This window comes from Micromesistius poutassou (assembly GCF_964030765.1).
Source record: "Micromesistius poutassou genome assembly, chromosome: 14".
NCBI lineage: Eukaryota > Metazoa > Chordata > Actinopteri > Gadiformes > Gadidae > Micromesistius > Micromesistius poutassou.
The window spans coordinates 10,144,563-10,159,373 of record NC_140284.1 but is presented as its reverse complement, the minus strand read 5'-3'; the positions used below and the strand labels follow the sequence as shown (position 1 = coordinate 10,159,373).

Below are 14,811 nucleotides of genomic sequence, written 5' to 3'. Positions count from 1 at the left end.
GTCCAAACACGACGTCCCGGTCTGGGTTTGAACCTCCTCTTCCACAGTCTACGGCTCCTTGAGCATGATGCCAACGCCTACCTGCTCATTAATGATCTGAGCAGGTAGGCTCATCACTCATCTGAGTGAAAGTCACCGTCAGTCACGTTTAATTAAAGCTTCTCCTAATCAATAAATAGTCAGCAAATAGAGGTCACTTCAATGAGGCTGCTAGGATCTGTGGAAGGAGATGAAGGGTTAGAGGACTAGAGTATAGGAGCATAGGGTAGAGGACTAGAGAGTATAGGACCACATAGGGTAGAGGACTTAAGGGTTAAGAACTACGGGGTAGTGGACTAGGGACTAGGTAGAGGATCCTAGGTTTCGAGGGAGAGGATCATAGGTTTAGGGGACTGCAGGGTCCAGTGAGGTCAGAGGACTCTGCAGGGTTAAGGGGTTCATCAGACCGCAGGCACAGGAATTTGACTGGATGGTTTCTGAAACATGATCCATGATCTATTGTAACTGGAATGCACTTCATAGGCCTGTTAGGACATGCCGTGGGAGGAAGAGCCAACAGGAAGGAGATCACTCATTAGCTTCTACAGCCTTTCTTCTCCTTGGGATGGCCAGGAGTGCTTGAGGAAAAAAGTGTTTCTGACATTTCAAAACCCTGTGACTTATGTTGATCATGATTTCATCTTTCTTTTGGCTGGAAAAGTTTCCGCCTGATTACATTTAACAAGCTTTATTATATATATGATTTATTGTTGGAATAATCATCCCTCGGATGGACACCAGACCCGTCTCAGTTTGACAACCATCACATCATCGCCGTCCGAACGGCACAACACAATTATTGGAAAAAGTAATTGCTGCGTAAACATGCAAAACATACCGGCGTTTATTTCAATTTGTGGACGTTTCTTGTCCGTGCTTAAAAGGTCTGTCACACAGTCAAATGGAAGACACACACACACACACACACACACACACACACACACACACACACACACACACACACACACACACACACACACACACACACACACACACACACACACACACACACACACACACACAATTTCCCATTTTTCTGCTGCCATGTTTGTGATAATGATATTCTCTGGTTTCCTGTGTGTTTGGTGCACAGCTCTTGCCCACCCTGGACATCTACACCTGGACCGAAGAACATGTGGTTAGTATCAATGTCTTTCCACCCCAGTACAATTCCCCCATCCCTGGCTTTCCTGGGTTATTATAAAGCTAATATATGTCCCCTCCTTTGTGCCTGCAGTATTTCTGGATGCAGCAAATATCCGGACCAGGTTTGTGCATCGTAGCTCTGTGCGTTCAGGGTCATTACTACCAGGATATATCACTTGATGTTTCCAGCGCATTGACTCCATGCTGTAGATGTTGTTGTTTGTGACCGAGGCGTGTGGAATGTGGTGCTCTGCTGTTGTCTGCCCCAGGAGACGGAGCATCTGGCATGCAGCTGTATGCCGAGCTGTTCAAGGAGAACCACATCACAGGGAAGAGACTGCTGCTTCTCACCGAGACAGACATGAGGGAGCTGGGGGTCAAGTCCAAGGGTCACATCATGCACCTCAAGGCAAGGAGCGACAGAGGAAACCAGAGCTGAGCGGCCATCTTCCTCGTTGTCGCTGTTGTTGTGGATGCTGCATGTTCACCGCCTAAGAGATGCATTATCTTTGTTGTATAGGGGGAAAGGGTTAACCATCAACAATTGTTAGTGCTTGGCACTTGGTTCTATGAACATTCTTACTGTAACGACAGCGATATATTTTTTCTCCTTCTTCTGACTAAGGTACTTATTGTAAGTCGCTTTGGATAAAAGTGTCTCCTAAATGCCCTCAATGTAAAATGTAAATGCATGATGTCTTGTGCTAAGAACATGTTGTCTTCTGCAGGAGGAGATAGTGAAGCTCACCAATGACTACCTGGGGCTCCTGCACTTCCCACCGCTGTTCAAGGTCATTCTCCCCTCCTCTTTTACGTGTTGTACAACTGATTCTTCTTCCCTGTACATTCAATCTGAATCCCATTCCGGATTCTCTCTATGGTTGGCCCCGAATCCGTTACTGGTCTTGTTGACTTCCGGAACCCGTGTGTTTTATATGCAGGATGAGCTGGAGGAGAAGGTGGAGGGCAGGAAGACGGTGTACCTGGAGCTGGTGTTTGGGAACCACTTCAAAGCAGGAACAGGGAACACCGTGAGTTGGTAGAGCTAGGTCACATCCTGCCACCACTAGAGGCCCTTCCAGGACGACACATAAACTCCTCTTGTCTCTATGATGACAGATGCGTGGGGGGGGGGGGGGGGGGGGGGGTCGGGGGGAACCTATTACCTATTATAGGTAACAACCAATCAGTATTCAATTAGAAATATTGTTGACAATTAATAATTTAGATGGAATGTTATCTATTATAATAAATGTATTATTATTATTTTTATTTATTTATTTATTTATTATTATTTATATTATTATTATTAATAATAATAATAATCATAATCATAATCATAATAATAGTAGCAGTAGTATTAGTAGTGTTATTATTGTTTAGTACTACTATTAGTATATTGATAATATAATAAATAGCAGTAATAGTAGTAGTAGTATTATTGATATTATTATAAATAGCTGAAGTAGTAATTGTAGTAGTATTATTGATATTATTACAATAAATAGCAGTAGCAGTAGTAGTTTTATTATTATACTTAATAGCCATAGTATTAAAAGTAGCAGTAGTATTATTATTATAATAAATAGCCATAGTATTAATAGTAGTAGTAGTGTTATTATAATAAATAGCCATAGTATTAATAGTAGTAGTAGTGTTATTATTATAATAAATAGCCATAGTAGTAATAGTAATAGTAGTATTATTATTATTATAATAAACGGACGGAGCATGCCTACTCTAAAAGAGAAGCCCAGGCTTCTGTCCTTCATGTTGGATGACATCTCCCTCCATCATGGCTGACCAGGGATTTACTCGACACACACTTAAAACAACAACAGATGAATAAGTGTTTCATCTCCAGTCATGCACACCTCGTCCGCCGCCGCAGCCCGGAGCCCCGCGAGCCCCCCTTTGTGTCGGGTGGGGGGGGGGGGGGGGGCTCACGCCGCAACGCGCCGCTCTCGCTCTCCACTTCCCCCCGTTTGAATTCATCGAGAAATGGCCCCCATTTAGCCACAAGTCATTTTCGTTTTTTAAAAAGGCAAATGTTATTTAATCTTTCAGCTGTTCATTGTCCCATCATAAATAGTCCTCTTTCAATGTGTTCGGCGGGGCTGAAACGCGCCAGCTAATTGCCTCCCATTTCTCCTGACATGTGGTGGTTTAGTGGGTAGAAAACACAGCGGGGAGAAGGAAACAGGAGGCTGAGAAAATGAGAGCTAATTATTTTCCCCTGCCTGGTGTCAGGTTCCGTGTCAGCCTTGTTTTTACAAACTGGAAGGGCTTTTTTTTTATTTATTTTTTTTCTCGCTTTGCACTAAATAAAACAAACCCTGCACTATGTTTAGTCGCTTTCCCCCCGCCACCCCCACCCCACAGTACCCCCGTCCCCGTCCCCCCCTTCTTCCTCTTCTTCTTCTTCTTCCTCCTCCTCCTCTTCTTCGTTCGCCCCTCTTCGCTGGCGATGTCACGGAAGCAGCTGCACGTCTCAAAGACAAAATGAGGACCTGCGATTGTGCGGCCGCCATCTGACAGCCACCGAGGGTCCCCTGGCTAATGAGGATATCACCGCACCGCCAAGTGAACGCTCCTGCATTATGTATGAGGCTCGTCATTAGGCGCCGCTCACCCGGGCCCCGGGCCCCGGAGCATCATTACCACACATTGTTTCTGTTGGAGTGATTAGAGACCCGTCGCGGACCCCTGGGGACCCCAGGCCGCCGCCGCCATCCAGGCCGGGGCCAACGCGGGGGGGGAGGGGGGGGATGGGGTGGTGAGTGGTGTGGCCCCTCCGCCGGTATGTTTGCTTTTGGAGCCAGAGCCTCATCCATGCCCTCGCACCCCCCCCCCCGCTCTCCCTTCACTGTGAGCTAGATTCAGCCCCCGGGGACCGTGGCTAGAGAGGGGCCAGGGACTCCTCACACGAGTGTCTTAGTGCCACTAGTCCTCTGATGTGTTCCTCTGTGATCCTTCCTCTCTCTCACACACACACACACACACACACACACACACACACACACACACACACACACACACACTAACGCACACGGACAGAATGGGTCGGTGTGAGCCGTGACCCCACTGTGTTTGAGGCTCTGACCTGTGGCGCCCAGGCTGCTGTGTGGGTGATTGGGGGACTGGGGGTGTGGGGGGCAGAGGGGGGGGGTACTGCTTGCTCAGCATTCAGTATGCAGAAGGAGGAGGTGGATGTTACGTTGGGATTTGCGGGTCCTGGCGAGGCGTGTGAGGCGTGTCACGTCGCCACCACAACTCATGGAAAAACGGGTGCGCTTAGCACTTTTGGGTAAATAATCTGTTTTACACAATTTAGTGCCCGTGTCAATATGATTTCAACTGAGAGGAGACCATGACATTACATCTCAATGGTCCTCTTTGGTGATTTGTGATATCCGTTCCCCTGTGATGTGGCTGATATAAAACAGAGATGGGACTGCCCTCTATCTGCCTCTGGGTTGTGCTGTTGGTTTATGAACAAGAGATACCCATTCCTCAAAACAGTTGAATTAGGAACTCTATTTGTTTGTGTATTCAATGTACAACAGCATTACCAATTTAACTCGAAGCAGTTGAATTGCAAACTATATTGGTTTTATTCAATGTACAACCCAATTACCAATTCAACACGGAGCAGTTTAATTAGGAACTCTATTTGTTTTATACCACACCTCTAGTGTCCTGCTTTTGTCTCCCCTCACAGGACTGCAAGTGGAAGATGTACATGGAGCTGGACGGGGACGACATCGCCGTCACGTACATCAAAGACGTCAGCTTCAACACCAACCGCCCGGACGTGGACGTTCTAAAGATGACAAAAGTAAGAGAAGGAAAATTTTATTTTTTTTATTTTGTTTTATTCATGCAGTAAAAACTCCTCTGTGTTTTTAAAAGAGGGTCTAACGTTACGCTGAACCACGGGAACACACTGCAACAGTTGCAACAGCGTCGATGCTTCATTGTTTCAGCCTCCGTTCGTGATGGACAAGTGGATCATCGGAATGGACCAGAAGCAGACTGTGGATTGTGTCATCAACTTTGAGGTGAGGGATCATCTCGCGAACATCAGCGAGCGGTCTGGTCATTAGAAGGGTGCTCTGTGGGGTAAATGGCAAATGGACTGCATTTATATAGCGCTTTTCTAACCAGTGGCCACTCAAAGCACTTTACAAAATTGCCTAACATTCACCCATTCATGCACACATTCACACATTCACACACCGACGGCAGTGTCAGCCATGCAAGGTGACAGCCAGCTCGTCAGGAGCAGTAAGGGCGAGGTGTCTCGCTCAGGAACACCTCGACACTCGGCTAGAAGGAGCCGGGGATCGAACTAGCAACCTTCCGGTTACGAGCCAACCCGCTCGATCAGGGTCTATCTGGTTCTCGGGTCTGATACATCTGATGGAAGTCATCCCTGTATCATCTGTCTGGCGTTGTACCCCAGAACGATGTGAAGTCGCCCCGGTCCACCCGCTACACCCATCAGGTGACACGAGCCGCCGGCCTGGATGAGATCAAGGGGGTGGAGCTGGTGGTGGGGACGCTGTGCCCCGGGACGGGGTCCTGGGACCCCAGGAGCCGCTCCAACTCTGGTGAGGATCAAGGTTCATGTTATCGATGTCATTAGAAGATAATATGAAGAGTTAAGTTCAGGTCATGCGTCGGCTAATAGTAAGACTACAACTAATTTATTTTACAACCAGTGTTTGTTACTTTTCTGTTCTTCTACTTGTTACTATTATTATATTATTACTATTATTATAGATATTATACTATATACGGTGATATTAGCAGCTACAAAATGATCAAAGCGGATTATGGGAGCTCATCTTATATTTGTAGACACATGTCATTATTTAGCAGGTAGAGAGTAGGTCCCTTGCTCAAGGGTGCACACCAGGGTCCAAACCGAGAACCTTTCAGCTGGGACCACTACAGTACCCTGCCCCTCCGTCTAAGATCTGACCGGGTATCCTAACGGCACCTTATCCTCTCCTCCCTCCCCTCCCTCCCCTCTGTCCCCTCAGACGTGGATCCGAGATGGATGCAACAGCTGCGCTCCAAGCAGGTGAGGACCCAGCTGGCGCAGGAACCCAAGGTCGCCGCGGAGACGCCCGGCCACGCCCGCACCCTGCCCCGCTTCCTGTCAGTGTACGGTGACGAGGCGTCCACCTACGCGGCGGCCGTGCGGCGCAGCCCCAGCCGCAGCGACGGCTGCCCCTGGTCGGGGGGGGACTCCCGGGGGCCCTCCCCCACAGCCGGCCTGGCCCCCGCGCTCCGCTCGCTGCACCTGGGGTCCCGCGGCAGCAGCCCCTCCAGCACCGTGTCGGAGAGCACCTGGGAGCGGGAGAGGGACACGCGGCGCCGCCTCAGCGCCGGGGCCGTGCACGACTACCGCCGACAGACCGGCTACTGCGGCTGGAGGGGCGGGGCCGGGGAGAGACGGGGCAGCGGCGGAGGGGGGCGAGGCGAGGGCGCGGGCGCTGGGGGCGTGGCCAAACCGGGGCGGCCACGGGCCAACAGCTACACACAGGCCCGCGCGCAGAAGGCCATCCCGGGGATCCAGTCTGTGATGGAGGCCCTGGGGAAGGAGAGGGAGGAGGGGAAGGCCGGGGAGGGAGGGTGGACCAAGGTGGGACGGCCCAAACGGACAGCCAGGCCGGAGGAGAAGCAGGTCAGAGGTCGGGGGAAGAGGGGGGGAGGGGGGCGTGGGGTAGGTGGAGGCGGTCGTGGAGGAGGTGGGCGTGGCGGTGGTCGGACTTTGTCGTGAGGATGACAGTTGTGAGTCGCACGTGGATTGTCGCACAAGAATGAGCCGATGGCATTGTGCGTTGGGGATAAAGAAATGCACAGTGTTGTTTTTAAAATGTGATTGATCTATATAAGAGCTGGTCCGGAATTTTAAAGAAAAAAGAAATGCTCCATAAAGATTGGGCAATGAACGTTTTTAGCCCATATATCTTTATGATGTATATTTTTAGTTTTTAAAAGTTTGTATTATTAAAAACAAAAAAATAACGTTGTCGTGCTTGAGTCGCTCTGTCTCCCGTGTATTTTTTTTTATCGGCATTACTACTTTGATATTGCTTAATATGAATGATAACACAAACGGGTTCCTTACTGGCCAAGATAAGAAAGCGGATGTAGCCAGCAGAAGTTTACGCGCGCTCTATGTTAATATTCAAGCAAAAACTTGGCGCCATTTGCCGAGAACCTGGAAGAGTGTGTAAAAAACGTATAAACACCACACAGAAACATGTCTTTTAATTTTCAAGAAACAAGTCGTGTCTAGTCAAACTGTTTTTTTTAAAGCGTGTAAGTATATTCAACGTCGTAACGTCTTTAAATAATTAATTTTAGATCGCATTCCAGAAACTATTTTATACAGCTTCCAGGACAGTCCTGGCGCGGGAAATTGGTCGCTCTTTCAGGACCCAGCCGTCTGCAGGAGTTGCATTGTAGTGTTCTGCTCCTCACTTGTTTCTGCTCACTTTAAGAAGCTGTGCATCAATATGCCCTCTACTCGTTCTATGGTAAGAACATTTTAAATCTACTCAATTTCGCTGATTTCGCTGGAGACATTGAATTGGCATTTCGGTCGTTAAACAGCATTTAAAAAGTAATAACTTGTTTGTTGAGTGGCATTCATTTAGATGTACATCCACCATGTAGGCAAACCTAAAAAGTTCATTTTCAACGCTCACTAAGCTTATTTGTTAAATCATGCACAGAAAATGATATGCAAGTTGATTTTTTAAATAATTAAAGCAACTTAATTTAGTCATTGTCGAATGTATTGTTCTGGATTCGCTATCCCATTCCATGTGAAACAGCTATGTGGTTGTGAATATTTTAATAATAATAAACATTTTATAAGGTTTTAATTACACTTTAGAGTGTGTTAATGTTACAGTATTCTTAATATAGTATTATTACACTTCCTTGGGCGCCACATGAGTATTCAACTTCCGTGTGTGTGCACAACGTTTGTCCATTACCACATGCTGTGTGTTCCCGGTGCAGTGATTCACCCTTTTAACCTACTATTTATTAGTTATTACATGTGCATTATGTGTGTTTCTCATTCCGTGTTTGATTGTAGAGGTCTGCGGCCCAGCCACCATCCAGCAGGATGAGTCTGAGAAGCTTCCGCAGCGTTTCCCTGGTCTCCTGCTCCTCCTCCTCCTCCTCCTCCTCCTCCTCTGCCTCCGCCTCCGATGATAGCTGTGACAGCTTCGGATCCGATGGAGGTTTCGCAAGCACGGTAAAAGCAACCCTCAAGCCACTTCAGTTAAAGCGTTAAGTACATTCATGAAACAAGGAGTAAACATTTTAAACTGTTCCAGAGGACCAACCTGAGACCAGCGAAGAGGATGACCCCCCCAAAGGTGTTCCAGTCCCCCGCTGAGGAGGCGTGCAGCGCGTTCGAGACCGCCATCAGCACCAGTATGGGAGCCATGGTGCGTTCCCAACTCTACTCATTTTATATTGGTCGTATTTCACCCCAGGCGGCCTGGCTGGTAACCAGAAGGTTGCTAGTTCAAGCCCCGGCTCCTCCTAGCTATGAGAGTCGAGGTGTCCCTGAGCCAGACACCTCACCCTAACTTCTCCCGACGAGCTGACTGTCGCCTGGCGTGGCTGACACTGCCGTCTGTGTGTGAATGTGTGCATTAATGGGTGAATATTAGGGGATATTGTCAAGCGTTTTGATTGGCCACTGGTTAGAATAGTGTGGTATAAATGCAGTCCATTTACCATTCATATCTTAAAACAAAACCGTAGCTGTATTTTAAGACGGTTGTGTCCTCCGGTTTCAGAAGGTCCAGTCGGAGCCGCGGAGAGCAGGTCGCAAGGCCGCACCCCTCAAGGTTGCCATGGTGTTCCCGACCCGGAAGACCGCCCCCAAGAGAGCGGCCATGGAACCACTGGCCGGCCGGGAGGAGGGGGAGGGGGAGAACTTCCTCGACAAACGGGCCATCAACATCAAGGAGAACAAGGAGATGGTACGAGAATGCCTGACTGTTGATCGTTTATCCATAGTGATGCTCAGGCATGACTAGCGGAGCCAGAGCTTGTGAATGATCCACCTGATTTCTTCTCTTTCAGCTCGCCAAGCTAATGGCGGAGATAAACAAAGTGCCCGGTCTGTTTCCCCGGAGAATGGCCATGTCCCTCCCATCAACAGTAAGACCAGAAGACCAGCTTGTCCCCCTGTTGATGATTCCCCTCACATCAGATCAGAGGTTGTAGCTTAGTTGCTACCAGGGCGCCATTTTGGCTCTTGAATCTTATGCTCTCTCTTCTCTTCTTTATTTCAGCCACGACGTGCACACAGAGCCCAAGGGGCCCGTTGGAGACAGCAGGGATTGTCCCGACCTCAGACACGCTCCAGGGCCCGGGCGGATGGGCCCTCGACCCCCACCCCTGACAACGATGAGGAGGAGGACGACGAAGAGGCGGAGGACCAGTTCAGTCTGGTGCGCCGCTCCCGTTACTACGAGCCGGTACGTACGACGGCCATTTTGGCCATTTTATTCAACCAGGCGAGTCATTCAGAACCACGACTTGTTTACAATGCCGGTCTGGCGAGGGACGGCAGCCGCAGAAGGGGGGAAAGAAGAGTTATGAATAGAATTAATAATAATAATACAAGGGATTTATAAAGCGCTTACCTAGGACTCAAAAGTTGCCTTACACGGAGGGGTGTGGTGGTAAAACAGACAACAGACATACAGCACTGACACACGGGTGGATGGGGTGGCGGTATTGGAAAACTGCGAGGGACACTGAGTCTCTGAATTACCCAGAAGACATCAGTAGACCCTTAAGGTCAAGCACAGGCATGAAAAACACCCACATTAACGACAGGAGACATGCACGGAGAACATAATCGCGGTAACACAGGGTGAACAAACCAGCCTAGCCATGTGCCAACATGTCCGACACACACCTTTTGATAACCATGATAACCAACGACAAGGCACGGTTGTGTTCCAGGCCCCGGCTCGCCGGTCGCTGTACACGGGGTCGCTGACCACCGCCCACGTGGTGCGGCCCGTGGAGGACATCACAGAGTCGGAGCTGCGCCGCATCTGCACGAATGTGAAGGAGAAGGTCTACAACAGCTCCACCGTGAGTCTCCCTCTCTCTCACACAATGTAGTCTTTGTTTTATACAGCGTTGTTAAGAAAAAGCTCTGAAAAATAATATGAAGAAAAGTTTATTAAGGAATGAAATTAAGGGACTCAAACAACTTATTTAAGTTTATAATTTTTTTAGCACCCTTAAAAAATAAAGAAAAGTGTATCATTTCTGGATTCTGACATTTAGTTTCTGTTCCTCTCATCCAGGGAACCACATGCCACCAGTGTCGCCAGAAGACGACTGACACCAAGACCTGCTGCCGTAACCCTGAGTGTGTGGGGGTGAGGGGACAGTTCTGTGGCCCCTGTATGAGGAACCGCTACGGGGAGGAGGTCCGGGTGGCCCTGCTGGACTCGGTGAGTCTAAAGAAAAGGATAGTGTCCTGGGTAGTTGATTCGAGTCCCAGTGGAAAGTACCGGGTTCATAAAATGTGCCAGGCTCCGGCCAGTTTGGTCCTTCTCGAAGCAAGATGCCGAGAGTATCTGGATCCTCTGCGAGTGAACACTAAATGATTAGACGGTACTTCCAGAGCCGTCCTCTGTTTGTGGGCTGGTCTAACCCATGTCCCCCTCTCCTCAGGAGTGGCACTGTCCTCCCTGCCGAGGGATCTGCAACTGCAGCTTCTGCCGGGCGAGAGAGGGCCGCTGCGCCACCGGGGTGCTGGTGTACCTGGCCCAGTTCCACGGCTTCGACAACGCTCACGCCTACCTGAAAAGGTAGAGTCACATGTCCTACACTCATACACATTCGCTCTGTCTAAACTAGAGTTGTTCCGATAGTACGCAAGTCTATGTGTCCATCCGATACCGTCACATGACTACAACCCTAACCCTAACCCTAACCCTACAGGCAAAGAACATCATAAACACTTGCGCTGTTATGCTACATTCGTTAACGGCCAGAGGTGAAAAGTCAGAGTGGGAAACACGTTATCTCTGACTTACGTGCGTTCGAGCTACCAAGATAGAAAAACATGGATGCTCGCGCTTAACTACAAGAATACAAATGTATTATTATAATTATAGATTATAAATGATGTAGTCGACAGTAAGTGAACCAACTATACATTGCTGTCATCCTAAGAGAACCCTTCAATAAGAATAGTATCATAAGTAGTTGCAATGCTAGATGCTGTATCGGTATATACTCTGTATCGGCCGATACTCAAGTTCAGGGATCGGAATCTGTATCGGGAATTATTATTTTTTTTCTGTACATCTAGTCTAAACCCAATCTGTGTGCGCGTCTGAGTGTTAACGTGGGTCCTCTGTTGTTCTGTGTGCGTTTGCAGTCTGAAGAAGAAACTGGAGGAGGACTCTGAGTAGATCCCTGGGTGTCCTGCTCCCTGCGTGGCTGACATGTCCTCAACCCAGTGGTTATCCCTTCAAGGCAGTACTTAGGACAACACGTTTATGTGGCGCGTTAATGCAGTTTCAAGTACCACGTCTGGGTGTCCTTGTTCGTTGCTTGAATGTTGTATATTTTGTTCCGTTGTGTTCTGTTCACGTCACGACTCTTTATAGAGGGCCACGACCGACGCAAACAAGATATTTTAGAGAGAGGTTTAATTCCTCAAGCTATGTTGGCAAAGTGTATTCACCAAAGTTCTCAGATTGCAGAAGCCAAGCTGATTTTTAACTTTTTTTTTAAAATCGCTACTGTAAAATGCCTCTACGCACTAATTGCATTACTAATTCAAATAGCTGGCATCTTTTCCCTTTAGTGTCTGCCGTCTTTTTTTTCAGAGATCGGTACAATTCTTTACATTGTTTTAAATGTAACACATTTGACACAGGCGGATTGGCCTCCAATAAAATGCTCCGTATGCCTTTTTAAAAAAATATATAAACCGGAAGTGTCATTATACTGTGTCTCATTCGTTGCCCTTTTCTGTGGAGTTGAATTGCTTGTATTTTCTCTCGCCCTGAGATCAAACCCGCTCAATGTCACACAGTCCTTGTTGGACGGCCATTCTGCCAGCGCTGCCAGTGAACTAGAGAAGGACATACGCACTTGGCTCCATCTCCCTCCGTCTCCCACTGTGATATACTGTGGTACCTAGTTAAATATCCTTCATTAGATAACTGTCACTAATGGTGTGGAAACAATTAGCAGAGTCTAATGGGGATCTCATACCTGTAAATCATTTTGTCCTATTAAAGTACATTTCCGCTCGTCTCTCCCATCTTTTTTTTTCTCCCCCCGTTTCTTGCAATGCTTCAGTGTTAAGTCAGAAAGGTTTCCAAGTGGCACTCATGTGGCAAAATACCTATGGGCTTTATTTTCTGTTCAGAAGTGTGATAATGACACAGAATTAGTTGTGGATGGTTCACAGCCCTCAGACGCACTAGGTTTGACCCGTTCCTCTTCCGCATGCGTCATAACACTTAGAGCTTTTCTTCTTGGGACTTTATCACCCATACATCTCGGCGGAGGCTTTCAAAATTTAGATTTTGATCATATCCGTGCTTCTAATTTGAGATTGAGCTTGTTATCTTGGGATGTTTGTTATGAATGCATATGCTTTTGATGAATGCATCACCTGATCGGTGATTCGTTTTTGTATTTACATTTACATTTAGGGCATTTAGCAACGGCTAATGCACACATGACACATCGACGGCGGAGTCAACCGTGCAAGGCCAGCTCGTCATCAGTAGTTAGGGTTAAGTGTCTTGCTCAGGGGCGCATCGACACTCAAGTGAACCTGCTCTGCCTCCTGAGCTAAGCCGACCCCAGTTTTATTTAGTGTTATTTATTGACGACCAAACAACATAATCCGCCAGTTGGGTTGAACTGCATCGGCGGTGTGATATAGTGTGACGTTCTGACGTTTTTATTTTCCTTTAGTTCCCCGTTTGAATCCAATGACTGTTGAATGGACTTGTGCATTCAGAAGTAAATCTCTCCTTAATGTTTAATGGTAGTTCACTCAAGCAGTCAGTCAACACTAGTCAATCATTACGCTTTGCTTGACTGATTGGAAATTGTTGTTCTGATTAGCAAACCCATAAAATTACCTTTTCTCCAAGTGTTTTTCTCTCTTCCATCACCCTTCATAACCCCTTTAGATGAAGAGAAACTTGTATTTCACAATATTCATGCCTGATGGGATTCATCATAAATTATCCCAAACCGCCTCCTCGAAACAATACGAAAACAACTCGCCAAAAAGAGCCAAATATAATTATTCTAAAGATTGAAACAAATGATTAGTATGCAAGTATAAAGGGGCATCAGACAACGTTTTACATTTGTGCATAGTGTTAAAAAGTCTGCCTCAAAATGTCTGGATTATATTGTCTAAGGTCATACAAAAAATCTATATTGAAATATATACATATATAAATGTTATTTCAAGATTAGATATTCCTTATTTCGGTCCCCAAAAAGGAACATTTCAAAAACTATTATTAGCATAATAAAGATGCACTTGAAAATAGCGCTACTGTATTAAATACCAATGATCATCCACTTTGGGATGATGAATATTTAGGGGAAATAATTGTTTACGACGCTCAAGCATTCGGCTGATCTGGTAATCAGGCTATGAAATACAATATTTATTCATTAGAGCAGATTTAATGAGGCCTTGCGGCGCTAATTATGAAAACCAGTGTAGCAGTAAATGAGTAGCATGCAGCGGCGGTGGGGGGGGGGGGGGGGGGGTACCTGTAAAGAGGGTGTGTGGGGGGGGGGGTTAAGTGCCCTGAGTGCCTTGCCACACTGAGCAGCATCACGGAGCATGAGACCGGCCCGCCCGGCCCCCCGTCCATACATCACCAGACCTATAGACAGGCCACAGATGGGCCCACCCAGCCCGGCCCCGCCATGGTCTCTGTCCTTCTGGTAGACAGGACCATAAAGGCTGCGATGCTACTGGTTAGCATTCAGTCATCAATCTGATGCTTGTCTCCAAGCAACTTACACTGAATTGTATTCATTTGTTTATACTTTTTTTCAAATACATGTTGTTTTGGAGTACAAATTACCTTAGTCCAGCGTGCCTCCAGTTAGAGTGTGGACACCGGGGTTCGAACCCAGACCCCTTTGAGTGCTAGGAGGCACCCCAACCACCGGTCTGTCCCACTATAGAGCTGAGGGTATCCCAGCACACAACAGACCCTAGCTCATCCCATCACTGCAGCGATTCTATGGAGATGCACCATGCAGGGGGCTGGGTTTGGAATAACTATTCTAACAAGAGGTATGGGAGTTATATTGCAGGTCCAGGTCCATGTAGCGTCTAACAAGTCAAGGTCCAGGTACAGTAGGATCTCACTGGTCCAGGTACGGTAGGATCTCACTGGTCCAGGTACGGTAGGATCTCACTGGTCCAGGTACAGTAGGATCTCACTGGACCAAGTTTGTACGGTAGGGTTAGGGTTACTTCACTTGCGGCTGTATGGTTTTTGATTGAGCGATATTTTCCTCGAGGCCACAGGGTGGCGGGGAGGCAGT

The 14,811-nt window shown here is 47.5% G+C and overlaps 1 protein-coding gene across 1 annotated transcript; it reads left to right on the top strand.

Moving 5' to 3' along the window:
• Positions 1-7,633: 7,633 nt before the first annotated feature.
• Positions 7,634-12,216, top strand: cdca7a (cell division cycle associated 7a). Its single transcript, XM_084478090.1, has 10 exons — positions 7,634-7,739; positions 8,309-8,470; positions 8,553-8,666; positions 9,024-9,209; positions 9,313-9,390; positions 9,525-9,710; positions 10,204-10,338; positions 10,557-10,706; positions 10,930-11,066; positions 11,642-12,216. The coding sequence occupies exons 1-10, from the start codon at positions 7,719-7,721 to the stop codon at positions 11,673-11,675; spliced, it is 1,203 nt and encodes a 400-aa protein (XP_084334216.1). The 5' UTR covers positions 7,634-7,718; the 3' UTR covers positions 11,676-12,216.
• Positions 12,217-14,811: the final 2,595 nt, after the last annotated feature.